At 46.0% G+C, this 27,951-nt stretch overlaps 1 protein-coding gene across 2 annotated transcripts in view; it reads left to right on the forward strand.

Annotated features, from left to right (window-relative positions):
- The first annotated feature begins 1,744 nt into the window (after window positions 1-1,744).
- AASS (aminoadipate-semialdehyde synthase) overlaps window positions 1,745-27,951 on the forward strand; it is a 58,847-nt gene continuing 32,640 nt past the window's right edge. For both annotated transcript variants that reach the window (XM_075928816.1, XM_006122575.4), the window contains exons 1-13: window positions 1,745-1,942; window positions 10,036-10,257; window positions 14,582-14,758; window positions 16,720-16,804; window positions 17,484-17,551; window positions 17,657-17,803; window positions 20,910-20,988; window positions 21,082-21,209; window positions 21,372-21,520; window positions 25,007-25,129; window positions 25,253-25,364; window positions 25,775-25,834; window positions 25,929-25,996. In XM_075928816.1, coding sequence (XP_075784931.1) covers window positions 1,760-1,942; window positions 10,036-10,257; window positions 14,582-14,758; window positions 16,720-16,804; window positions 17,484-17,551; window positions 17,657-17,803; window positions 20,910-20,988; window positions 21,082-21,209; window positions 21,372-21,520; window positions 25,007-25,129; window positions 25,253-25,364; window positions 25,775-25,834; window positions 25,929-25,996 — 1,601 coding nt within the window. In that variant the 5' untranslated portion in view covers window positions 1,745-1,759. The remainder of the gene's footprint in view (window positions 1,943-10,035; window positions 10,258-14,581; window positions 14,759-16,719; window positions 16,805-17,483; window positions 17,552-17,656; window positions 17,804-20,909; window positions 20,989-21,081; window positions 21,210-21,371; window positions 21,521-25,006; window positions 25,130-25,252; window positions 25,365-25,774; window positions 25,835-25,928; window positions 25,997-27,951) is intronic.

Consider the following 27,951-nt stretch of genomic DNA (forward strand, 5'->3'; position numbering starts at 1 on the left):
CTGGAGCCATCCCCCTCACCTGCAACAAGCCCCCAGCCCAGCCAGAGGAGCCCTCGCCTATGGAGGGCCCCCAGTCTGGCTAAAGCAGCCCACTGCAGGTAGCTGTAGCCCATTGGAGCACCCTCCACCCCATTTTAAGCAGTTAACTGATTAAACGGGATTTTACATCCTTATTGTAGATCAGCCCATAAAGCAGAGGAGGGCAAACTGTGGCCTACGGGCCACATCCATCTCATCAGACCCTTCAGTTTGGCTACCGAGCTCCCATCAGGGACTGAGTTAGAACTGCCTTGCTGGGAGGAACCAGACCAGCTCCTTGGCAGTTCTGTGTATATGGGCAGCTAGCCTTCAGCTCCTGCCCTACTGCCCTTCTATCCCCCACAACCCAAGCTCCTGCAGTGCCCATGTGGTGTGGTTGCTGCTCTGCCAGCCCCAATGCTCCAAGCAGTGGGGCTGCAGCTCCACCTGGTGCTCTGGGAAGCATAGTCAGGGAGAAGGGATCAGGGGGGTTGAACAGGTGGTGGAGGGTTCCATAGGGGATCAGAGAATGAGGTGCAGGGGGTTTGGATAAGGAACAGGTATGCCAGGGGTGTGGGTGGAGAATCCTAGGGATGGTCAGTTGTAGGGAGCAGCGGGGAGGATAGGAGGCAGAGGGTCCTGGGAGGTTGTCAGGGGGCGGGGAGCAGGTGGTTGGATGGGGGCTGAGCCATGCCTGGCTGTTTGGGAAGGAACCTCCTTTAGCCTTCCTTACCCAGCCCTCCATACAATTTCCAAACCCAATGTGGCTCTCAGGACAAAAACTTTGCTCACCCCTATCACAGAGTCAGAGATTCCATTGCCAGAAAAGCCCATTCTGATAATCTCATCCAACTTTCTGTATAACACAGGCCATTGAACACCACCATATAATTCCCAGAGCTTATCTTTAAAGCAAGATTGGGTGTTCATTTCTTAAAAAATGCCACTGATGGGAAATCCACTACAACCCTTGTTTAATTATTACTTTCTGTCACTATTAACAATGTACACCCTAGGTAGGTCTGTGTATTTGTATGTGGTTAGTAAACACTGATATTTGAATCTAACTTGTGTGTTGTTTCCCCATATTACTAATCTTGTGTAGAGAGTGAAGTGGGTGGGGAAAAGGGCAAATTAGAGAGCTTGGATTTTGGGAGGAGAGGGTAGGATGTTTTTCAGAGGGTAGGGTTGCCAGATGTCCAGTTTGTGCTGGTCAGATTGGTAATTGTGCAGTGACTTTTTTTTCTCAACAAGTTTGGTCCCCAGGTCTTTTTTTTTTTAAACTCAGCCATGTTCTGGATTTTTTTGGGAAAGTATCTGGCAGCCCTCTCAGAGGGAGCAGGGGAGGTTGATCGGTTCAGCGGCCTGTCTCTCTTGCCCATCCCCATTACCGTGTAATGTATGTGAAAATACAGTGTTGACACCCATTTTATTCATGTGTTTCTAGTCTTCCAAATCCCCGTCTTCTCTGTCCCAGTGACGCAGATATTCCAGATGCCCCTGAGCCGTTTCTGGGAAAGGGGGCTCGGCTCTCTCCATCCCTCCCCCCCCGGGCTATCGGGTTTGGACGCGATCAGCTGATCTCAGCAGCACTGCAGGGTGCTGCCAGCCCTCTGCTTGCGGGGACCTTAGGCTCCTGCGCCACTAGAGCGCCAGGGCCCCTCCCCCGCCCGGAGAGGCTCGCCGGGGATGCGTATGGGAAGGACCATACGTCGCCGATGCCGTCACGCCAGGAGGTCTGATGCGATTGGCGGAAAGGGGAGGTTGTACCCCGGAGTCACGCTTGATTGGCCGCCGGCGGGGGCGGCATCCCCTTGTTTCCCCAAATTCTGTTAATAGCCTGTCTGGGCAGCTGCAGGCTCCTTTGCGCAATCCCAGCGCCGGCGGCTGCGTTCTCCCCGCGCAACCCCCGCTCCGCTGCCAGGTGGGTCCCGCGTGGGCTGGGGGGAGCGGCCGGTGGGAGGCAGATGAGCCCTGGGCAGATCTTCCGGGGACGAGGGGGTGTCCTGCAGCAGGCCTCCCCCGCGGGGCCTAGGCTCTCGGGTGACCCCAGTCCGCGTGGGGCTGCTTTTCCTGGCTCCATCCTGGAGGCTGCTCCCTTCCTTCCCACCCGGGCAGGGGCTTCCCGGCCGGGGCAGTGCAGGACAGCGGCTGGGCCGTGGGAGTCGCCCCTGCGTTCCGTGGCTCTGCAGGATCCTGGGCATCAGCTGCTCGCGCTGGGACTGTCTCTGTCTCAGAGTCGGCGCAACAGCCTGCCCTGCAGCTCCCGCCCGTCCCCTAGGCACTGCTGAGCTCCTGAGGGCAAATGTGCCCCCTTCCTTTTGGCAATACTGTAGCCACGGTCGTCGCTGGCTGTGATTCCCTGCAGCGAGCCTGCTGCTTTTCAGTTAGCGATGTCTTCTCTTTGGGCCGCTAACTGCAAAGGAAACCAGCTTGGATCGCCCCTGTCTTTTAGGAAGGCTCTGTTCGTGACCCCTGGCAAAGGTGTGTGTGAATCTGAAAGTCGCCATTGAAATCCTCCTGGCGGCGAGCGGATAAAAACCTTCCATCTGCTGTTGGTCCAAGTAATAGTTAATAACTGAAGGAGATGGGAGAAAATATTTCTCCCGGCATCTTCACTTTGTACTGAAATGAATTCCCAGTCTAGGTATCTATTCTTAGAAAGTAAGGTGTAGCCGGAAAAAAAAATCAGAAATTGCCAGGAGAATTCAGGCAGATATTGATGTATGAGATTAATTTCAAAACTAGATGCTTTAAATAATAATTTAAAAAAGTTAAACTCGTGCTAATGTCAGTTGGTGGCTCTAGCAAAGGCATAACCATATATTCAGCATACCTCAAAGGGTTGCTGTCCATTTAAAAATCATATATTGTAAATATAATAGTATCTGCATTATTTATAGTAATTATAAGTAAGATTAAAAAAAATCCACCTTGCCACTCTTTATATGCCCTGTGTACTTCTTTCTGCAAGAGTAATGAAAATCTGTGAAGTCAGTTTCACTTTAAGACTTACTTTGGAAGTATTTGGATTTCAGAGACTTCTGGGTATGTTTGTTTAAAAGGTTCCATTTTTACTGGAACTGGCAAGTTTCCACAATGTTTGCTTTTGGTCTTGGGTTTTATAAAATCTTGTTTTCAGGTCAAGTGTAAGGTGACAGTGTCCCCTTAATAAACCAAATGTCAAAAATAGAAAGCACAGTACATGTATATGCTGACTCTTCTCTCCCCAAACCTACCTAAGCAAGCACACACAACCTTAGCTAGTCAGCTGCTCTTCAGCAGAAAGGAGTGTGTTTACGGGCATTCTGTTCATAGGAGGGTGCTGTGGAAAAATGTAAGTGAGAATTAAAAGATCTAATTACCTTGAATTTCAAAGCAGTTTCCTCTGACATGGTAGAATGCTTTATGATATATTTTTCACAATAGCCCTGATCTTGCAAAGATTAGACATTCCTATCTTGAAATTAATGAGCAGTCCCTCTGAATTAAAGGGTCATCATATGCTTAGGTTTTTGCAAAACTGGGGCAAAAGAGCTAGATTTTTCAAAGATGTTTAAATGCAGACAGGCACTTAGATGGATATCCTCAAAGGTATTCAGACATCAGAGGCTAAGTCTACACTGACAGGTCACAGTGCTGTAACTTTCAGGCACAGGGGTGTGAAAAAGCCCACCTCCCTTGACTGCAATGTAGCAAGTTATAGTACCACTGAAGTGCCAATATGAGCCAGGTTCCGTGCTCCCAGCGCTGTTAGCTACTCCTTTTGTGGAGGTGGTTTATGTAGAGCAGTGTTTCCCAATTTTATTTGCCCGAGGAACCCTTTTCAGAATTTCAAGGAACTCCTAGGCTTGTCAAGCAAAAAAAAAAAAAAAAAAAAAAAGGTAGGAGGCGGGGGAGGAGAGAGGGACCCACCAATTCATGAAAATCACATTCCTTCCCCAAGACACCCCCCCCCCCATCTCCCTTCTGTGAGGCCTCATCCACTCTGTTCCCCTCCTCTCCATCACTTGCTATCCCCAGCCCTTATACCTGTCTCAACCTAGTGAGAGTGAGGTGTGGGGTGAGAATGAGGGATTTGGGTGTGGGAAGGGGTGAGAAGTACAAGCTCTGGGAGGGAATTTGGATGCAGGAGAAGGGGCTGTTGGCTCGGGGAGGGGGCTCCAGGCTGGGGAGTGTTGGGCTCAGGTAGAAGGTTGGGGTGCTAAACAAGCCAGGGCTTGTGCATGTGAGGGTGCAGGAGTTTGGGCTGGATATGTGAGGGACTCAGGACAGGGAGTTTGTGAGTATGATGGGCTCAGGACACAGATTTGTGATGTGTGGATGGTGGAGGAATGTTGTGGCAGAAGACTGAGGATGTGGGGATGCAGGAGTGTGGGGATGTAAGAGGCTCAGGACGGGGTTTCCAGTGTATGATAGGCTTAGATTTGGGGTCAGGTGGTGCAGGAGTGTTATGATGCTGCAGTGAAATGGGGGTTTGGTCCCACTTGGGGGCTTGTTGGCCTGGCTTCATTTTTAGATAAAATATTATGTCAAACTCAAAAGGTTTTAGCATTGTCTTTATATATGAGAGGGGTGAGGAACCTGTTTTGAGTCAAAGGTCACTGACCCACAGAAAAGTCAGTTGGGGCCACACAAGTGAGATGCAAAAAAACAAAAAAAAAAAACCCTCCAAAAACCCCCAAGCCTCACTAATGTGGTCCCAAATGTGCTGGTGGGGGTAGGGGACAGAGTGCTAGTGGGTGCTGGGGCTGGAGAGAGGGTGCTGCTGGGTGGAAGGATGCTGGCCCAGGTGGCAGGGTGCTGGGGCAAGGTGCTGGGACAGGCAGGTGGCAGGGTGCTAGGGTCGGGGACATGGTCCTGCTGGGCGCTAGGGTGACTGGCAGGGTGCTGGGACAAGGAACAGGGTGCTGCTGGGTGCTAGCGTGGATGGCAGGGTGCTGGGGCCGGGGCCAGGGCTGGGGCCGGGGCGGTGCTGAGTCCTGGGGTGTGAGGCAAGGTGCTGGGGCCAGGGCGGTGCTAGGGTGGATGGCAGGGCTGCAAAGGAGCGGGATAGGGATGGGGTGCAGGATCTGGGAGGGAGCTGGGGGCGGAAGGGGACAAGGTCTGGGTTACGGTAAGGTGCTGAAGCAGGCTGGATGTAGGGTGTCTGGCTACGAGGGAGGGTGCGAGGAGCGGACTTAGGTAGTCACCTTCTAGACCTGACTGGTCCCAGATGAGGAATTTTTGGACCAGAGGAGGTCATTTCAGGTATCCTGGTGCCCCCTCCTTCCCCACTAGGTTTCTTTGCACCTCTGTCCCCTGCAACCGAACTAAGCTGCCCACCCCTGCAGGTTCCCTGCACTTCCCCCAAAACCATCCCTCACAATCCAAGGGAGTGCAGCACCAGTTCCCTGCAGCCCCTCACAGCCCAGCTGAGCTACCTGTCTGTTCTGTATGCCCTCCCCCATCCACCTCAGCCCAGCTGAGCTTTGCACTGGTTCCCTGCATGTCACCCCCACAGCACAGCTGAGCCCAGTTTCCCTGCACCTTCCACCAAACCATGTAGACATGCTGAGCCAGTGCTGATTTCCTGCCTCTGCCTTCCTCCCTCCCCTTGGCTGTGTCTACACTGACACGATCTTGTGCCAAAGCGGCCGCTCTTGCGCAAAAATTTGCTGCCTGTCTACACTGGCCGTGTGTTCTTGCGCAAGTACACTAACGTTCTCATGTATGAAATCAGGGCTTCTTCTGCAAGAACTATGATGCTCCCACTCAGGAATAAGCCCTTTTGAGCAACTATTCTTGCGCAAGAGGCCAGTGTAGACAGGCAACATGAATTTCTTGAGCAAGAAAGCCCTAAGGCTAAAATGGCCATCAGCACTTTCTTGGGCAAGAGAGTGTCCACACTGCCATAGATGCTCTTGTGCAAAAGCACAGCTCGTACATGGAAGAGTGGATGTGTTCTTGCACAAGAACACTTGCACAAGATATTCTTGCACAAGAAACAACCAGTGTAGACATAGCCTAAGAGTTTCCTCACATGAGCAAAATGAATTTTGTGTTGTGCACCAGTATTGAGTTCATATGGCTTGTTTGGATGTGCCACCCAAGTTATTAATAAATATTTTTAAACCTCTACCTTTTCCCTCTCCTGCCATGTCAGCTCCCCTGGTGCCTGCTGCCCCTCCACTCCTCACCCTCCTCTGCTGTCCTGACTCCTGCCCTTCTCACTGTCCTCAGCCCTCCTGCAACCTGCCCCCCTCCACCAGCCCTTCTCTCCTCCCTGTGTCCACTTATCCAGTAGCCCCGCTCTGATCATGTGAGCTACCCCTCCTCATCCCCTCTCCTAACACCTCCCTCTACAAAACTGCTCTGCGTCTCTCCTCTGATGGTGGTCCCTCCACTGCAGGTGTCTGCCCTTCTGCTTCATCCCCAGAATCCCCTGGCACCTGCACCTCCCCTTAGCCCTGCACCCTCCTGGTGCCTCACCCTTCCCTCACTGCCTCTGCCCCCTTTGCTGCATTTTTCCCTGATGCCCGCCCCTCACCACCCTCTGCCCCCATTCCCCTCATGCCCCTGTGCCCTCACACATGACTTGCTCCATCCCAACCTTCCTCATGCCCACCCCTTCTTTCAAGCCTTCTCCCAGCACCTCCCCTCACCCTTCTAGCCCCCAGTGCCCTTACCCTCTCTCCTCCCAGCATCACCCTGTCCCCCTCCCACTGACACCTCCCCTCCTGCCCTTTTCCTCATTGTCTGTGCTTAGCCCCCTGCCATTTGTCTCTCCTGCACCCCTGTCCCTTTGGTGCCTTCCCCTTCCCCTCCGCCTCTGCACAAGCACCTTCCTCTCCCAGCCTTTCCCCTTTCCCTCTGCACAAGCCCCTTCTCTTCTCTTCCCTCTCCCTCTCCCTCTCCCGTACCTTCTGCCTTCCACTTTGTGGGGCCGGAGTCTGTGCTCTGTCCCTGGACTTCGAACCCACAACTCAGCCATGCGGCGCATCACAGCGCCCAGCAAGTTTAAAATCCTGGGCTGTGACGTTACGTCATGTCCGGGCGTCTCTCCACCCGCTGGTTTGAGCGTGCTGCTCAGGGCAGCAGCAGCCAGCCAGGGGGAGCTCAGGGAAGGTTGCGCACGGCTGGGACGGGACGGGACGGGGGAGAGATGCTCTGGGGCCGGGCTGGGAGGACGCGTGCGGGGGGGTTGGGACCCGCTCCAGCTCCAAATGTTGCTGGAGCGTGGGCACCACAAAACTCGCCACCCATGCCTCTGCTGGCTAGCCGGCTCTCTCTCTCTCTTTTTCAGAGGGGACGGGGGAGCGCCGGCTCCTCGCAGAACCCTTTGTTGTGCTCCGCGGAACCCTAGGGTTCCGCAGAGCACCGATTGGGAAACACTGAGGGTATGTCTACACTACAAAGTTAGTTCGAACTAACAGATGTTAGTTCGAATTAATTTTGATAGGCGCTACACTAGCGCTCCGCTAGTTCGAACTTAATTCGAACTAGCGGAGCACTTAGTTCGAACTAGGAAAACCTCATTGTACGAGGACTAAGCCTAGTTCGAACTTACTAGTTCGAATTAAGTGGTGTGTAGCCCCTTAATTCGAACTAGTGGGAGGCTAGCCCTTCCCAGCTTTCCCTGGTAGCCACTCTGGCCAACACCAGGGAAACTCTATTGCCCCCCTCCCGGCCCCGGATCCCTTAAAGGGGCACGGGCTGGCTACGGTGCCTGTGCCAGGTGCAAGCCTGCCAGCACCCAGCTAGCAGACCCTGCACCTGGCACAGATTGAGCCAGTCACCCGATGCCCCCCAGCCCTCCCCCTCTTCCCGGGACCAGGCTGGAGGCTTGCCCGGGACCGCAAGAGGCGGGCACCTTCCTGGGCTAGTGCAGACATCGTGGACCTCGTCCTTGACCTCCGCACTAGGCACAGGAAAGTGGCCGTCTAGGGCAGGAGAGCTGCCAGCCTGGCCACCCAGGAACAGGTGTGCATGAAAATCAAGGTGGTCCACTGAGACCCCCGACCCTGAGCCCTGAGCTTAGAATGGCCGTACTGGGTCAGACCAAAGGTCCATCTAGCCCAGTAGCCTATCTGCTGACAGTGGCCAACCCTAGGGACCCTGGAGGGGATGGACCGAAGACAGTGACCAAGCCATTTTCTCGTGCCATCCCTCTCCAGCCTTCCACAAACTTTGGGCAGGGACTCCACTCCTACCCCCTGGCTAATACCACTCCATGGACCCAACCTCCATCACTTTATCTCACTTCTCTTTAAACTCTGTTCTAGTTCTAGCCTTCACAGCCTCCTGCAGCAAGGAGTTCCACAGGTTGACTCTTTACTTTGTGAAGAACAACTTTCTGTTATTAGTTTGAAGCCTGCTACCCATTCCTTTCCTTTGGTGTCCTCTAGTCCTTCTATTATGGGAACTAATGAAGAACTTTTCTTTATGCACCCTCTCCACCCCACTCATGCTTTTATAGACCTCTATCCTATCCCCCCTCAGTCTCCTCTTTTCTAAACTGAAAAGTCCCAGTCTCTTTAGCCTCTCTTCATATGGGACCTGTTCCAAACCTCTGATCATGTTAGTTTCCCTCCCCTCTCCCAGCCTCTCTCTTCCCCTATCCCACCTCCTTTTCCCAGTCTCCCCGAGTTTTGTTCAATAAAGAGAGATTCTATTTTTGACCACACGTTTTCTTTAATTTGTACATCAGGAAGGGGAGCTAGGGAAGGGTAAGTGGAAGGAGGTGAGGGAGGAATGGGGTATGAGCCCCCGATGGGGAGGACTGGGCTGGCTCTGTGGGCTTCTGGGGGTGGGAGCTCTCCTGCAGCCCCCCAATTGCCCCCTCTCCCCAGATGGCAACCTGCGGCAAGTGCAGTTGGTCTGATGGCCTAGTGCTGTGATGTGCCCAGTGTGGGCACTCAGGGCACTCCAAGCCAGGACTGCTTTGCAAGCGGGGCACCCCTGAGAACTGTCTGTCTGGGGTGGGGGTTGGGTCCCTTTAAGCACAGCCCTCGGCTAGCCTGAGGCAGCATCTCCACGCTCTAAGTCCTTATCTGATGCCCTGCCGGCACTGCTTCCGGCCATCCTTAACCCCGGTTCAGTGTCCACTTAATGTGGACATGCTAGTTCGAATTAGCAAAACGCTAATTCGAACTAGTTTTTTAGTCTGGATCCGTTAGTTCGAATTGACTAAGTTAGTTCGAATTAGCGCTGTAGTGTAGACATGCCCTGAGAGAGCTTTCTCCCAGCACTTGTGCTGAGGCTATAATTTCAGTTTAAAGTGCTGCTGTGGCTTCCCTTTAAACTTTTAAATGTAGAGTAGACAAAGCCTAAGTAACTTTTGAGGTTCTGGATCCTAGTGGGGTTTTCAAAAGTGCCTAGGCACCCAATTTACATTTAACTAAGAGGTGGGTGCATAGGCATTCTTATGGAAATACCTTTAAAGAACAGGCCCAAAGGCATTTGTCATTGGTCATGTTTCAGCCTTAACTGTACTTTATTGCCATTTTATGGGTTAATCTCTTCCTTATCACTACCCCAAGTGATATGGAAGAGACAGCCTATGGGGTGGTTCATATATCTTTGACTCTTAGTATTTTATATTGGTGACAGTCTAATTGGCATTTCTGTTTAAGCCTCCAGTACAACAACAGAAATGCAAAACAAATATATCTTGCACATGAGGAAAAACCTTTTGATGCAGCAATACTTGTGGTTTGCCTTTCCTGAAGTAACCCAGATGAAGTGAAGAGAAAACAAGACTTTGTAATGCTCTCATACTGTTGCCGTTGTGATTTTACTGTAGAGAACTTATATTTGGAAATGAAAGTAAATTCAGGTTTCTCTTGCACAAGAAATCTGAGAATCTTGTTTTTAATCAGAAAAGTATGATAGTTATTCATGGTGTTATGATCATTGTAGTGACTGTTTTACAGCAGATTTCTAAAGAGACTGGAACTGTTTCGCACAAACACAATGGCGTCTAAGCACACTTACAAGCCTTTTATCCTTTAACTACTTTGTCTTTGTTGCCATCAGGTATTTATCATGCTCCGAGCATTCAGAGACACAAATGGTAAGTTCAGGATCCACCTTTTAAGGTGCCATTATCATCATAAACCTGTATTGGCAATCAGGAGGGAAGATATTAGTGTTTGGGAAAGAAGAGCACCTCTTGCACCAAAACATGTGAAAGAGCTAACAAATTTGGGATACAAAGTCTTAGTGCAACCATCGAACCGGAGAGCCATCCATGAAAAGGTAAGTTCTGCTGTGATTCCCATTTAGATGAACAAGATTTAACATTGGTTTATTTATGATATTACAGCATTAGGAGTTCTAAAGTAGGGGTAGGCAATAAGCCACCTGCAGGCCAAATGTGGTTCATCAAGGTTAGCGGGGTGGGTTGTGGACTGCAAAGTGCTTTAGTTACCTGTGCGTCTGCAGGTACAGTGGTTTGCAGTTCCTGTTGGCTGCAGTTCACTCTTCCCAGCCAAAGGGAGCTGCAGTAAACAGCGCGGTTTAGGCCACAACTTCCCACAGCTCCCTTTGGCCAAGAACAGCAAACCATGGAGCTGAGGACAGCTGTATCTGTGGACGCTCAGGTAAATAAAACATTTGGCAGCCTATCAAGGACTAACCCTGGCAAACTTTCTGACCCGCAGATGGCTTATTGCCCATTTCTGATCTAAAGGATGTAGATAATAGCAAACATGTTATTAGCTACTGTGTTATGTATTACAATAGGATATTGTTGTTTCTCACTGACAAAAACAATGGGAATCGCTGGCTAGATCTAAAATGCAATATCGCATAGAGGGTTTTTGTTTTTTGTTTTTTGAGGGTGTTTGGGGTTTTTTAGGTCTCTCCTGCCCTTTCCTGGCTTCCTGGCTTTATGCTTATCAAGAATTGTCTAAATTCTCAATAATTCTTTTCCTAGGAACGTTGGAGTTTTACCTAATTCACAATGTCCTATATTTGTCTTTTTTTTTTCCTGCTTAAATTAAGGTAGAATATATCCACTGATGTAGTCCTGACAGAAGAAAGGTGTGCCTTTCCCCCCAAATCCTGTTAGTTCATTTGGGTTACTTTAAAAAGTTTGCAAAGCCCTGTTAATATTTAGAATAGTGATAGAGATGCAGCCATGTTAGTCTGGTGTAGCTGAAATGAATACCCAGAAACCATCTACTTCAAGACACCACTTGTCATCACCTATAGCCCCCAACTTAAACCTGTCCAACGCATTATCAATAAACTACAGCCTATACTGGAACAGGATACTACACTCCGAGAGGCTCTGGGAGACAGACCCATAGGCTCCTATAGTTAACCAGCTAACCTCAGGATGATTCTTACCAACAACCACAGGACATATCACGCTAATGCCAACCCTGGAACTTTCCCTTGCAACAAACCCCGGTGCCAGCTTTGTCCACATATTTACTCTGCTGACACCATTATTGGACCTAACCATGCCAGTTACAAGATCAAGAACACACATTCCTGTTCATCCAGAAATATAATTTATGCCATCATGTGCCCAAAGTGTCCATCTGCTATGTACATTGGACAAATGTCTCAGACACTGCGCCAAAGAATCAATGCACACAAAACAGACATAAGTCTCTCACAGAGAGAAAGCTGTTGCCTGCCATTTCAGCCAGACTGATCATTCCCTTAATGACCTTAAAACATGCATATTGCTTCAAAGAAACTTTAACTCCAGACTTCAACGAGAAGCTTCAGAATTGTCATTCATGCTTAAATTTGACTCTTTATGTATAGGTTTAAACAAAGACTCTAATTATCTCACCCATTACAAAGATAGCTTCCCCAATTATCACCCCCTAATGTCATTAACTCACAGAAACTTATCTTTCCCCCTCACCCCCACTCTGTTCTAAAATTTGATTTGTCAATTTCACATGCGTTCATTTTTTTGATTGTATTACTTTGGTATATATGGTTGTGCCGATTTTCTTCCACATATTGATCTGAGGAAGTGGGTCTGGCCCACGAAAGCTCATCACCTAATAAACCATCGTGTTAGTCTTTAAAGTGCTACATAGTTCTGTCGTTTGTTTCTGTTAATATGTAGGCTGTCATGTTTAAAGCCTTGATAGCTGGCCATATTGTAGCCCTGCTAGCTTGAATCTTAATGAGATGTTTATATTAAGGTAACAAAATTGTGAAATGCACTCTTTATGCTTATCAAGTCAGGGTCTGAGAGGGAAGAAATATTTAAAGGTGAAAAAAATCCGCAACTTGCTCTTTAATAATCTTCAAGGATTTTTGCAGAAATCTGATGTTTTAAGTAACAACCAAGTTTACACCAAAAACAACTTACTCTGTTTAAGTTGATTGCTTTTTGTTATGCTAATGTTCAGACTGCTTCTATTGTCATTGAAGTCAATGGGAGTCTGGCCCTCAACTTCAGTGGAAGCAGTGTGACAGTATGGTTGAGGAAGTGAGGCAGAGAGGTGGGAGTAGAAACCCTAGTTTCTGTAATCCATTGTAAGACCATGGACAGGTCACCCAGTTTTTGTGTCTTAGTTTACCCGTCTTAGAATTGGATTAATGATGATTTCCCCATTTTTTTTTTAAAAGGAATGAAAACCTCTACTACCTATTTATTATTAGTAATAAAATGGGACAAATTTTGAACCTATGTAATTCCATTGAAATAATTTATAGAGAGTTCGGTAATTATTGCAGAGTATGTGCATGTACCATTTCTAAATAGGGAAAGATGCTGACTTTTTCCCCACCAGCTAAAGAATTAGGGCTTGTTTCACTATGGGCTAAATTGGCACTATTGTGATTGATGCAACGGATATCAAGTTAGTGAATCTGATGAAGATGTGATAAGTCAAAGTGGCAAAGCACTCTCCCATCAACTGAAGTGCTCCAGCTCTCCGAGAGGGAGAAGCTAAGTTGATGGGGAGCATCTCCCACTCCACAGCATGGTGTAGATCAGGGGTGTCCAAACTTTTTTCAAAGAGGGCCAGATTTGAAGAAGTGAACATGCGTGAGGGCCGTCCCCGCACTCTCAGCCCCAAGGCGGAGGGCCCACAGTGTTGGAGGCGGGCGGAGAGTGCAGGGCACGCCGGCCTCACGGTGGCCCGGGGGCAGGGCGAACCCGCAGCCGAGTGGGGGAGCGGGGCTGCGGACGTGCCCTAAAGGGCACGCTCTAGGACCGCGGAGGCCATGGGCGGCGGCGACGCGGCCGGAAGCGGCGTGCTGGGCGCGCCAGTTCAAAAGAGCGCCGGGGAGCCAGGAGAGGAGGAGGAAGCGGGGGCCATATTAAATCGGAACACGGGCCGCAGTTGGCCCGCGGGCCGGACTTTGGACATGCCTGGTGTAGATACTACTGTAAATTGATCTAAGGTGCATTGACTCAAGTTATGTAACTTAACTAGCATAATTTAGATTATCTGGTTATTGTAGATCATGCCTCAGTCTAATGTCTCCTCTGTTTTGCCGTCTTCTTCTTCCAAACACCAAAATGTAAATCTGCTAGGGGTGTATAATGTGCCACATTAAAGATTTTAATTTGAAATTGTTTTTGGATTAAAGGAATTACAAGCAATCTGCAAGCTGAAAAATCTCCTTTTGTCAAGTTATAATTCAAATAACCAAATTTGTCTGAAAGTCTCAAACCTGAGCCCTTTTAGGCTACGTCTAGACTGCAGGCTTCTTGAGCAAGAATCTTTTATCAGAAGAGATCTTTCGCAAAAACTTCTTGTGCAAGAGCACATCCACGCTGCAAAAATGCATCCAAAAAGTGATGCGCTTTTGTGAGAGAGCATCCAGACTGCATGGATGCTCTCTCGAAAGTAAGCTCTGATTGCTAGGCACAGAATAGCCACAGGGGCACCTGTGTTTTTTCCTCTTTCCTCTTTTTGCACAAAAAAACCCCCTCTTTCCCGTCCCCACGCACCTTTTTGTAAAAGAGCTCTTTTGCAAAAAGGTGTTCTTCCTCGTATAATGAGGAGTACCTACGCCGAAATACCCCTTATGTTCTTTCAATTTTTTTGTGTACAAAAATGTGCTTGAGGTGTGGATGCTGAGAGAGTGTGTGTGTGTGTTTTTTTTTTTCTTTTTTTAATGGCCGTTTTTCTGAAAAAACTTTGTAGTCTAGACATAGCCTTAATGACAAACCTAGTCTGAACTGATTTTTATAGCTGAAGTACAGGAGAAGCAGAATCAACAGAAGCTTAAAAACACCCTTAATTATTGTGATACAATCGTGATGTTTTAAAATGTGTTTTTTTTAATTGAATTTGTTCTGAGAGGAAATAATTTTCAGATGACCAGTTTACTGATGTGTAACCTTTTTTTGACCTAGTGCAATATATCCTCTCTTCTTGTTTAATACCAGCATTAATTTTAAAATACACATTAATTCTGCTCTGTTGAGATCTTGGATTTGTATATTTCTCAAACTCTTAAATAATTTTGTTAGTATCAGGCCTTAACTTGTTCGTTTTGTGTTTTACTGTTTCTTAAGTTCTTTAAAGCCCTTCTTTGTGTTTTCTCTATTAATATTTAAGAATAAAAGTTGTTTTGAATGCTTTGGTTACAGGAATACATAAAAGCGGGTGGCATTATTCAAGAAGATATTTCAGAAGCATCTCTAATTGTGGGAGTGAAGAGACCACCAGAGGGTAAATTAATTCCCGAGAAGAACTATGCATTCTTCTCCCATACTATTAAAGCCCAAGAGGCAAACATGTCTCTACTGGATGAGGTTCTAAGAAAGGTAAATATAATAGTAAAAAAGTTCAGCTAATGTTAACACAAATTAAAAACAGAATTAAACATACAAGTGCAGTGGAAAGTAACGAAAGTATCCCAAGATATTGAGGCCGCTTTTTGATCCAATAATAGAAATTCTACACTATCTACAGATGTGTTAAGGAATGCATTTAATTTTTAAGCTGTGTATGTGGGTTCTATACACATCTGTAGGTAAGCTATAACATTGTCACTTAACAGTGGGTTAGAATATATTGCTGCATCTCAGCATTTATATTCTAGGCTTCTATTTTGATGTTTATAACTGGGCTTTAAACATTCATTGGAAGCTGAACGTGTCATTATTCCTGTACTTCTTAGGGACTCTATTATCCCTCTTTGCTTGTTGTCTATATGGTGCAGAGTGCTCAGTTTGATAGTCTTGTGTATAATAACACTTATACAGCACTTAAGCAGGCTTTTCTATGCTTCTCTCATGGTTGTAGACTACAGTCCGGTTCTGACCTTTCTTGTGAGAGGAAATTGGGAGGAGAAAAAACATCGAAGTCATTGCAATTGTACTAGTGTGCAAGATTAATATAAGGGCTAAAGAGTCTAGTGTACATTCCTTATGTGTTTTACTGATCCAAAGAGTCCAATTTTGACTGATGGAACTGCAACATACGGCCTTTTTACCTGATTTATAATAATGGGGAAAATCCTGGCCTCATTTTGCCACTTGTGTCAACGAGGCCAGGATTTCATCCTGTTTATGCAGCATAGTGATTTGGTCAACTACCGTCTTTTAGTGAATATACCCGCACCCGAATATACCCGCGGTTTTTGCAGTTTGAGGAAAACAAATCTTGCATACCCCGGGCATGTCAAACTGTGCAGGGGAGGGGAGGGAGTTTCTATGGGTTGGGGGGTGGGAAATTAGCCACCCTCCGGACAGAGGAGCACTCAACCCGCCTGGTTCCCGCGCAGATGCACAACCTCTGGGCAGGGGAGCACTCGCCCCCCTGGGTCCCATGCGGCCGCACAGCCTTCAGGCGGGGGAATGAGAGTGCTCCCCCTCCCCTTCCTGCAGCTGCTCAGGAACTGGGAGATGAGCTGTCCCCTGCCCCTTCCTGTGGCTGCGTAGCCTCTAGTCTCCGTGTAGGGGAGCGCTCATCTCCCGGTTCCTGCGCAGCCACAGGAATGGGCAGGGGGAGCACTCCTGCGCAGGAACCAGAAGATTAGCACTCTCCTGCCCGGAGGCTGGTGGCTGTGCAGCGGGGGAAGGGGCAGGGGAGTGCTCACTACCAGGTGAGTTTAAAAAAAAAAAAAAAAAGTATACCCCGCACCCAAGTATACCCTGTAAAAACAAATATAACCCATGGGTTATAGTCACTAAAATATGGTAGTTGTTCCTGAGAATAAAAGTCCTCTCTCTGCAAAGAGCATGGGCAACAAGTGTCATCAACAAGCCACAGCCTTGATCTTCTATCTCCTTTGTGGAGAGGACACCTCTGCTTCCAGTACCCAAGTAGTTTTTACTCTGGTATCACTTGTTAGACTGCCAGTGAATGTACAATAGCCCATTAGGACTGAGTTACCTTGCCATTTGGTCAGATTAAAGTCTTTGGGTTATAACTTCAGCCTCAGATCCTTGTCCGGGTCAGTCTGTGTAGCTCCGTCACTGAATGGCTGATTACACCAAATGATCTGCCCCTCTGCTTTCTTCAAAGATGGTTGTGTTTTTGTTCCTTTAGTCTGATGACTGCAGTGCTAAAGTTTTATTTTTCAATTAGTTAAGGAGACTGGTTATAAACCAAGCAAACCAAAATCAACCTGTTCTTAAAAAAATGAAACCCCAAAATGCATGGTTGAAAATCATTAGCCATGTGCACCTGGATCTTATGCACAAAACATGACACTAGGTGAATGTAAAAGCAGTTCCCAGAGAAGCAGTACATCATTAAAGCAACTTTTTGGTATTTTCAGGAAATTCGATTGATTGACTACGAGAAAATGGTTGATCACAAAGGAATGCGAGTGGTAGCCTTTGGACAGTGGGCCGGTGTAGCAGGTATAGTGCATAAAGCAATAAGCAGGCCTAGAGCTAATAACTGTCCACCAATATTTACACCTTTTTGGTTTACGTGAACTTCATGGGAATCCAGTACTGTGGTGCTTTTTGTAGTGGCTGTACAGATCCAGATAGCCACAGACTAGATAAAGGTTAATTCTTAGCACCCAGTATAGTCAGTGTGCTGAGGATTCTTTCTAACTCTCTTATTATTTATTCCTATAAAATCCCATCTCTCTATACCAAACCAGTATTTATCTTAGTAGGAGAGTAGATACTCAACTCAATGGAGGCAGAACCAGTGACTCTGGGCCAACAGATTGTGTGTTGTAGAAAAAAATGTCTGTCATCATCCTCATGAACCAAAATGTGCAATGGTGCTACAACACACATGCCCTCTCTTCTTGTGCCTTAGTCCTGATAGTTTGTACTAAAGTACTTATTGTCTTTCCACTGTCTCTCTAAAAAGGTCACTCATTTTCAATAGAATTTAGTGGTGTGGGCTTATCTCATTCCTTCCCACCAACCCCCAATATCAGCATGTTTGAGGGAGCCAAATGAGGGCTGAGATCTAAGTGAGCTACTGGACTGGTTGTCTCTTGAGTCCAGGAAGATCTCTGGGTATCAGTCATTGTAGATCCTGATGCATCCTTCTATTAAATGTGTATTTCTGAAATAGGAATGATCAATATTTTACATGGAATGGGATTACGGTTTTTGGCCCTAGGACATCACACTCCTTTCATGGTAAGATTTTTCTATAATATCACTTGGAGGTTTTAGTTTAAAAAAAAAAAATGGCATTGGCTCTGGACAGACATACTGATGAGAATCCTTGCCGTTTGGTTTTAGCACATTGGCATGGCCCACAACTACAGGAACAGCAGCCAGGCTGTGCAGGCAGTGCGAGATGCTGGTTATGAAATCTCTCTGGGTTTGATGCCAAAGTCGATTGGACCCTTAACGTTTGTGTTTACAGGCACTGGTAATGTTTCTAAGGTAAGATGCCCTCCCGCTACTGGTGCAATAGTCAGTCATTTTTTAGTCATTCAAGTTGCAGTAGGGGAGATCTAGGGCTGGATATTAGGAAAAAACTATTTCCCTAGCAGGGTGGTGAAGCACTGGAATGGGTTACCTAGGGAGGTGGTAGAATCTCCATCCTTGAAGGTTTTTAGGTCCCAGCTTGACAAAGCCCTGTCTGGGATGATTTTGTTGGGGTTGGTCCTGATTTGGGCTGGGGGTTGGACTCAATGACCTCCTGAAGTCTCTTGCAGCCTTATGATTCTATGATTTTATATATATATTTAACCAGAGTTCTATTTCTGCATCACATACATATCAGACTGTACATAATTTAAAGTTGGAGTTAATTTGCATTTTACTCTTGGACTTCTAGGTTTTTTGCCATGATATAGTAGGAATCCTAGTTACACCAGTTTTATGCCTGTAGAGCCTGGTCTATACTAGAGCAGGCAGGTTGGCTTAAGGCCGTGGTCACCAACAGGTCTATCATGATTGACTGGTCGATCAAGAGGCTTTGACCAGTTGATCGCGAGGCGTCCTGTCCTCCCCGCCCCCATTTCCCTCCCACCTCCGAAGAAGCCCCACTACCTACCTCCAGTGAAAGTGGAGGTAGTGTCGGTTTCCCGGGGATGGACAGAAGTCCCGCAGCTTAGCACCACTTCTGGCGATTCAGGAAGTGTGCTAGCTGCTCTGCCGGGTGTACTGTGGAAGGGAGCATTGGTTCCCTGCATCGCACAGGAGGGGTGAGTCAGCCCCGGGGGAGGCGCGCGCGGGGCAGGTCAGCCCCGGGGCAGGTGTGCGCACCCGGGGCTTCCCTGCTCGGGGGGGAGGGGTTCGGCCCCAGGGCAGGCACGCATGGGGCTTCCATGCGCCGGGGCAGAGGGGTTGGCGCCGTGGCAAGCGCACATGGGGCTTCCCTGTGCTGGGGGGGTTCAGCCTCCTGGGTTGGCGTGTGCGTGCGGGGCTTCCCTGCGCGGGGGTGGGGAGGGTCGACTCTGGGGCAGGCACGCGCTGGTTTCCCTCGGGGGGAATCCTGGGAGGAGGCAGATGCAGGGGACTCTCTGCTCCCCGGCAGCCTACTCCCCAGCCACAGAACGCTGTTCCCACTCCCCTGTCCCCAGCTACAGAATGCTGTCCTTATTCCCAACCCCACTCCCCGAACTCTGTCTCCTCTGGCACCCTGTCCCCACCTGCAGAAACCTGTCCCTACTGGCGCACTGTCCCCTGCTGCAGAACCCTGTCCTCTGCCCTCCCAGCACCCTGTTTCCTCTCCCCTGCCCCCAGCCACAGAACTCTGTCCCCACAAAATGTATAATTATAAATGCTTTATTTTAGATTTAAATAGCATGAATAAAAACCAGACCATTTATTTCATAACTATAAACATGTGATTTTAATTTTATATATCGCATAATTTAAAAATAAACTGTTTATCAGAGTGTGTAAGTAAGGGCTGGGGATAGAAAGTGAAGGACAGGAGGAGAATAGAGAGGGTGGGGCTTCAAGGAAGGGGCGGGGCGGTAGATCTTCACCTGTTCTGAGATTTAAAAAGTGATCTTGGGTGTAAAAAGGTTGGAGACCACGGGCTTAAGGTATGCAACTCCAGCTATGCAAAATGTGTAGCTGGAGTTGGCTTACCTTAAGCCAAGCTATGACAGAGTCCATGCAGGAAGAGGCCAATGAGAGCGAACACTCCCGTTGGCTTTCCTTACTCCTCACAGAAAGAGGAATACCAGACTCGGGGGGGGGCGCTGACCTCAGAATTCAATCTACGGGGATCCTTAAAGACGTGATAATTAAAGGGTGATGTGGAGAAATATGCAGATGTTGTACAAGTATAAGACTTGGAACCACAGACATGAATTTACTGTGATGGGATGTCTTTCAAGGGCAGCAGGGTTATAATACTAATGAGCTTCCAGAAAGAAATGCTACAGAAGTGTCATTTAGGAATTGAAAAGCACAAACAATGAACAGGAGAGGTGATCTTTTGGCTGTGGATCAATCATGACATCAATAATGTGGTAGGAAGCTGCTTTTCATGCTTCAAGTACAAGCCACACAAACAGGTGGAGACCTCACTCAGTTCTATAAAGGCCTTATGAGAATGAGGGCACTGGTTTATTTACCTGGCAAGCATAGATTTAATAGTCACAGTTTATTCTCTGTATCCAGAACTTTGCACACTGCACAGTACTAATAGTAAGTCAGCAATAGCTGGCATAACTGGAATCTTGTCCTGAAATGGAATTCCAGATGAAGTCTTTTAACAATAATGGCCTGTAATTTTCCAATGTAGACTTCAGGCCATTTGCCATAGAGGGTAAGTTAGACTTGATTTTTTTGTGATGAAAGTCTAATCAAATAGACTTGTGGAAAGGTCTGTATGGAAAGTAAAGAATCTTAGGAAAGACTTTAGGCAGTGGGGGTGATTTGCATAAAGCTTCATTGGCTTAACGAAGTACATCTGTAATAACTTTAATCTGGCTAGCAAAGATAACATTAGTAGTGTAGAGGTGGTGGCACAGACTTCAGTGTGGGCTACAAGGCAGAATGAGAACAACTGCACTTCAGAATAACACTTGAGTTTTGCAAAGTGATTGGCTTACCTGCTGATGACTTGCAACTCAAGCTTCTGCATTTCCACTGCTTTACTAGCTCAGCCATGAGGGCTAAAATGACAGTTGAGAAGTATAGAGTAGAAACTTGGATTCTGAATCACACTCTGCATCAAAATGTTCTTGTTCTTTTCTCTCTGCCCCAGACAAATTTCACGGTAGTGGACTACATTAAATTGGGTGGTTTTGTTTTAGCTCGCTAAGCTAGAATGAACGCTTTCCCATTTCTACAGTGGCCCAGACTTCAGGCAGCTATTCATTTCAGTTGGGTTATTGGCACATGTGGATTAGCATCTTTTTCTATATAGAAGGAATAACCTGAGAGGACTGGCAAGACCTGTCAAAAATGAACCCTTATGAATATCCTGTGAATGGAAAAATTAACTATTTTCTTTCTGCAGTTCTCAGTATCTTATACTCTTTGCTGATGTCCCCATAATTCTGGGTCATATTTTTATCTGTAGGGTGCCCAAGAAGTGTTCAATGAACTCCCTTATGAGTTTGTGGAGCCACATGAACTGAGGGAGGTTTCTAAATCTGGAGGTAACTCTGTGGCACAAGTATGATAAGCTTTAAAATCTCTTTGACCAATGGTATTGCTTTTTAAAAAACTGATTTTTATCTTCTTTGTTGCAGACCTTAGGAAAGTATATGGGACAGTGTTAAGTCGTCATCATCATCTTGTAAGGAAGAGTGATGGGGTATATGATCCGGAGGAATATGACAAACATCCAGAACTATACACATCTCGTTTTAATACCAATGTGAGCATTGCTGCTGTTCTCTCAGAACAAGGTTCTCCAAATATAGTCAATAGCAAATACTGTCCACGTTCTCTATAGTTTGGGTATCATTTATCTAAAAGGCTAGATCCCCTGCAAGTGTCCTTGATTATCAGTGACAACCATATGTGACTTTCTTTGCAGATTGCACCATATACTACATGTTTGATTAACGGAATATACTGGGAACAACATACCCCTCGCTTGTTAAATCGATACGATGCAAAAAAGTTGTTGGCTCCAGTTAAACCTTCTGCTGCTGCAACTGAGGGTTGCCCAGAATTGCCATACAAGTAAGGCATCTTCATTTGGTAATAATAATTATTCTCTAGTGTTCAACCTGAGCAGTATGCTGAAAACACTGATCCAATGGTATATAAAAAACATTTACAGCATACGAGAGAAATGGGAGCAGAACACCTGTCACATATGCTTTTCCATTTCATTTTTGTTTCCTTTGGAATTTGTATGTCATTCATTAGTTGATAAATCTGATTTATGAGTAATAAAAAGTTAACCCTTCACATGCTTCTCTTCTTGGGGAAAGAATGAGAGAACAAATGTTGTTCTAATGTAACTGATGTTGTGTGTGCAGGTTTAATAAGTCATGATGTCAAAATACTTTGGATGAGTTAGTTAAATCCACAACAAATGCTTAGTAGAGCAGTATACAGGAAAGGAAACACATATTGCAAGTCTCAGGGTACGTCTAGACTACAAGCCTCTGTCGCCAGAGGCATGTAGATTAGGCTACCAGACATAGTAAAATGAAGCGGCGATTTAAATAATTGCCGCTTCATTTAAATTTACATGGCTGCCGCGCTGAGCCGACAAACAGCTGATCAGCTGTTTGTCGGCTCAGCGTGATAGTCTGGACGCGCGGGTGTCCTCATCAAAGGTATTTGTCGACCACCCAGGTAAGCCTCCTGGGATGAGGTTTATCTGAGTGGTCGACAAATACCTATGATGTCGACACCCTCGCGTCCAGACTATCGCGCTGAGCCGACAAACAGCTGATCAGCTGTTTGTCGGCTCAGCGCAGCAGCCATGTAAATTTAAATGAAGCGGCGATTATTTAAATCGCCACTTCATTTTACTATGTCTGGTAGCCTAATCTACATGCCTCTGGCGACAGAGGCATGTAGTCTAGACGTACCCTCAGACTGAAGTGTGGCTGCCTATCAGAGTTCACCTATTACTAACTCCTAAAACTCATCTTCTATACTGTTCAGAACAAAGAAAAATCTTTTTTCATAATTGATCTTATTAATGAATCAATAAACCAACAATATTTGCAACTAACTTATCATTACTAGGACAATCTGTATCCACAACGAGCTCTTAAGGCTTAAACATTAATATTCTGCTGATAAATTGATGTATAGAACACATCTGGTGTACCACATTGTCCATTTGTCAATTACTGAGCATTTTAAGGCCTCCTTTATCAATGACACCATTTTGTCCATTATAACATACATCTATAATAGCAGGAATCTTATTATATATAATGTGTGTGTGCTCACAGATAGGACAAAGAAAATAACTGTTGACCATGGTCTGCATTTCATGGTGTCTGATTTATGTAATTGATAAGCTAAAGATATTTGCTCAACTGTCCACTAATTATATTGATTAAAAAAGAGAGACTGTCATTGCAATTCCTCATGTGATAAAAGCGTCTTTCAATAGATTATAAATTAGGGTACGTCTAAACTACATGCCTCTGTCGTCAGAGGCATGTAGATTTGTTGTTTTGGCAAAGGCAAATGATGCCGCGATTTAAATGATCGCGGCTTCATTTACATTTACATGGCTGCCGCGCTGAGCCGACAAACAGCTAATCAGCTGTTTGTCCGCTCAGCGCGCTAGTCTGGACGCTCCCCTGCCGACATCAAAGCCCTTTGTCGGCAGCCCCGGTAAACCTCGTCCCATGAGGAATAACGGGGCTGCCGACAAAGGGCTTTGATGTCGGCAGGGGAGCGTCTAGACTAGCGCGCTGAGCGGACAAACAGCTGATTAGCTGTTTGTCGGCTCAGCGCGGCAGCCATGTAAATGTAAATGAAGCCGCGATCATTTAAATCGCGGCTTCATTTGCCTTTGCCTATGTGTCTAATCTACATGCCTCTGATGACAGAGGCATGTAGTCTAGACACAGCCTTACAGAGAACATATGCCCAGTTTCTGTTAGTGCTTTCTCTCTGGACATGGAATGGCCATGGTGGTTCAGATCAATAGTACACTTAGCCCAGTATCCTATCCTCTGACAAGGGCCATTGCCAAATGCTTTAAAGAAAATGAACAGAACAGGACAATTGATGGAATGATCCTTTCCCTTCCCTGTTGTCCACTCCCAGCTTCTAGCAGTTAGAGGCTTAGGACATCCAGAGTGTGGGGTTACATCCGTGATCATTTTGACTAATAGCCATTCATGGACCTATCTTCCATGAACTCAGCTAATTCTTTGTTTGAACCCCATTAGTTTTGGCCTTCAACTCCTATGCATTGTATTAAGTAGTACTTTCTTTCACTTATTTTAAACCTGCTGTTTATTAATTTCATTAGGTGACCCCTCGTTCTTGTTTTTAAGTGAGGGAGTAAATAGTATTTGTGATTACTGTTCTCTACACCATTGATGATTATATAGACCTCTATCACAACCCCCCATAATAGTCTTTTCTAAAATGAACAGTTGGTTTTTAATCTCTCCTTGTATGGAAGCTGTTTCATGCCCCTAATAAATTTTGTTGCCCTTTTTAATTACTGCTGTGTATTGTGTGGATGTTTTCAGAGAACTGTTTACAATAATTCCAAAACTTTTTTTGTGTGAAAACTAATTTAGATCCATTTATTTTGGATTTATTGTTGGGATTGTTTGTTTGCCAATGTACATTATTTTGTATTTATCAACATTTGATTTTGTTTGCCATTTTGGCTAATCAGCCCAGTCTGAGATCTATTTGTAACTCTTAGTTAAGACCAAAGCAGACTGCCATCTGAGTAATTTTGTGTTGACAATAAATTTTGTACCCAACTGTTCATCTCCTTTCCCAGAGACTTTATGAATGTATTGAACCATAAAGGTCCCAGTACAGTATCCTTAGAGCACCTTGTTATTGACCTCCTTTTTATTGTGAAAACTGACCATTTATTTCTACCCTTCATTTCTAATCTTTTTATCCAGTTACTGAGTCATGATTGGACTTTCCTTCTTATCCCATGATCATTTAGTTAGCTTAAGAGCCTTTTGTGAGGGACCTCTTCAAAGGCTTTCTGAAGATGCAAGTACATTATATCCAGTGAACTACCCCACATGCTTGTTGAGCTACTCCATACTTTCTAGTAGATTGGTGAGGCATGATTTCCATGTAGAAAGCCATTTTCACTATTCCCCTATATTGTATTTATTTTTGTCTAAGGGTATGTCTACACTTGCACCCTAGTTTGAACTAGGGATGCAAATGCAGGCATTTGAAATAGTCAATGAAGCGGGGATTTAAATATCCTGTGCTTCATTAGCATGATCTCGCCGGTGTGTTACTCCGAATGCCAGCTGTTTCGAAACACGCTGGCGAGATCATGCTAATGAAGTGCGGGATATTTAAATCCCCGCTTCATTGACTATTTCGAATGCCTGCATTTGCATCCCTAGTTCAAACTAGGGTGCAAGTGTAGACATACCCTAAGTCTGGTTGAAATTGTTGTAAAGAACAATCGTCTGATCTCTTGTAACTATTCTTGGATAGATTTTATTAATTGTTTTTATTTAATTAATTTAGACTTGTGGCAATATGTGACATTTCAGCAGACACTGGAGGATCCATAGAGTTTATGACAGAGTGTACAACAATTGACAGTCCATTTTGTATGTATGATGCTGACCAGCATATTATTCATGACAGGTGGGAGAACCTTTACTTTGTATTAAATTTTGTGTTTCAATATCCTATTCCACTCAAACTACGGTATGAAGAGTCATGCTACAAAGAAAATGTGATGTGGAATTACAATGTTATTTCTTTCAGCGTGGAAGGCTTTGGGATTCTGATGTGTTCCATTGACAACTTACCAGCACAGCTTCCAATAGAAGCCACGGAGTATTTTGGAGACATGCTATTCCCTTATGTTGAAGAGATGGTAAGGCCTTCTGTAGTCAGTGACAGAACGAAGGTTTGAACTTAAACCTTAGTTGTATTTTGTGGCTTTTCTGGTCTGCTGTCGAACATAACAAAATCTGTCTGGAAAATGACTGCTCCAGTGTCTGAGGTAAATTTTCAAAGGCACTGTCGTCCCATTTTACAAAAGTGACTTTGGCATGTAAGAGCCAAAATCTTACTGAAAATCAATGGGAATGAAACTATGTTGTGAGTCAGACGAATTCCAGGTTTCAAAGGTCATTTAATGTGCAATTCCTATATTTTAATATAACTTAAAACTTGGACTGTTTCTTTTTTAATGAAGTACATTTTTCCAAAGAGGATTTATCTTTTGAAAGTTCTCTGAAAATTGTGGAAAATAAAATGCTCTGAAATCCTTCATTTCCACAGCTGTTATCTGATGGCTCACAGCCTCTTGAAAGCCAGAATTATTCACCTGTTGTGCGAGATGTAAGTATTTTAAGCTCTTTCCCTTCCTCTTCTCACCTGGATACCTAAAGTTCAGACATAGGAAAAGTAATTTTATGTTTCATGTACTTTGTAGGCAGTGATTGCGTCCAATGGTTCATTGACTGATAAGTATAAATATATCCAGAAATTGAGGGAGAGCAGGTAATGTATAGCGTGGTTTAAGTTTCTCATTGTTTTGAGTCTGTGAGTCAGGTGTTTAAATGATCATGCTTGCCCTCTACCTTCCTTCTTGCATTTATTTAAATGTTGGAGGAATTCAGATGTGTTAATTTATGTGGTTAAATTTTATCCTGGGTTGAATCTCCCAGGGTTTCCCAACCTATGGGTCAGGACCCAAATATGGGTCGCCATTACATTTCAAAAGGGACACAAGAGCCACCTGGGGAGACATCTGAAGGAGCCATTCACACAATTTTTTTGAATTGCCTTGGGTCATCAAGACTTCCTGACTTGTCAGAATGGGTCCCCATCTGGAAAAGGTTGGGAACCAACCCCATTAGCATACACTACTAATGCTGAGCCTGAGGGAAAAATCAGAGGTAACAAGTATGTGCCATGTAAGTAATCAGGATTCTTGGAAAGAAATGAATTGCATGGTAACATTATTATTCCCTCCTTGCATCTTCAAAACATGCAGGGCTTATTGAAGGATGGCTGGGCTCCGACCACCTGTAATGTAATTTTACTAAAACTGGACGTTTGCACTATAGATTCTTGCCCTGAGGAAGAGTTATTGATTGGGTGTATTCAGGATTCTGCATAAAGGCTTCTGATTTCCATTAAACTTTACTACACCCATCACTTAAGGTATCATTCTATCCTTGTCCATGTCTAGTTTATCTTGCAATGGTAAAAATAAATGGAGCAGATGGGGTTAGCTTCATTCACTTAGGCAATGTCTAGACTACAACCCATTTTTGGTAAGGGATGTAAATTAGGCATGTTGATATTGCAAATGAAGCTGTGATTTAAATATCCCATGCTTCATTTGCATAATGGCAACTGCCACTTTTTTCAAAATGGTTTCTTTTCCCCAAAAAAGTCCCTAACAAAAATGGCAGTTTTGATGGGAATCTTTTGAAAATAAACCCTTTTTCGAAAGATCCTGTAAACCTTATTTTTTGAGGCGTACAGGAGCTTTCGAAAAAAGGTTTTATTTTCAAAAGATTCCCGTCTAAGCTGCCATTTTTTTCCAAAGCCCTGTTTTGGGAAAAAAAAAGCAGCAGCCGTGTGACGGGGCAGAAACGCCCTGCACTCTAGCCCCGCCGATTGCCACTTGTCTGGCAGCACCGGGGAATATCGGCGGTGCGGCAGCTGCATGTCCCTGCACACGCCCGGGGAGCCAGAGCACCGCAGAGGAGGGGCGATGTTGGGTTGCGGCATACTCCATCAACTTGGAAGGGAGGCCGGAAGAAGGGGGGGGGGCACCCGAGAGCAGGAAGCTGTCTGAGGGATTTAAACCCATGGCGGTGTGACGGGAGGGGGAAGCGAAGGAGGAAGAGACTCCTGAACAGGACCCATGGCGGATGGGACCCAAGGCAAGGAGGTGAGGAAAGGTGTTGGCCGTGATGCCAGCTGTGGAGAGAGGAAGTAGGCCAGGATGGGTAGAGGGAGCCCGTGGACTGGCGCGTTACGGTGGGATGCCCTGCCAGCCGGACCGGACTGCAGAGGAGTCTGCGTTCTTAGAGCCCTGGGCTAGGACCCATGAGAGGGGCCGGGCCTGGACCCCTCTCTCCCTGCGATGCAGGCGAGGTGAACGGCAGGCGGCGCAGGTAATGCCGGGGCAAGCGAGGGCCTGAAGGCCCAAAACTAAATCAAATTTGGACGCAAGAGGACGTCGGGTGTGGTGAGGGGAACACGGAGGCGTGAACTGGGGCGGACAACTGGAGGGATACCCGTTTGTGCATGTTTACAAGCTGCCATTATGCAAATGAAGGGTGGGATATTTAAATCCCTGCTTTATTTGCAATATCGACGTGCCTAATTTACATCCCTTTACCGAAAAAGGGATGTAGTCTAGATGTTTTATTTTATTTTTATGTTTTTTACAGAGTAGCCTTGTTTTGGCAGTGATTAACTTGGTCTTTTTGGTTTTT

This window comes from Pelodiscus sinensis, chromosome 1 (genome assembly GCF_049634645.1).
Source record: "Pelodiscus sinensis isolate JC-2024 chromosome 1, ASM4963464v1, whole genome shotgun sequence".
Taxonomy (NCBI): domain Eukaryota; kingdom Metazoa; phylum Chordata; order Testudines; family Trionychidae; genus Pelodiscus; species Pelodiscus sinensis.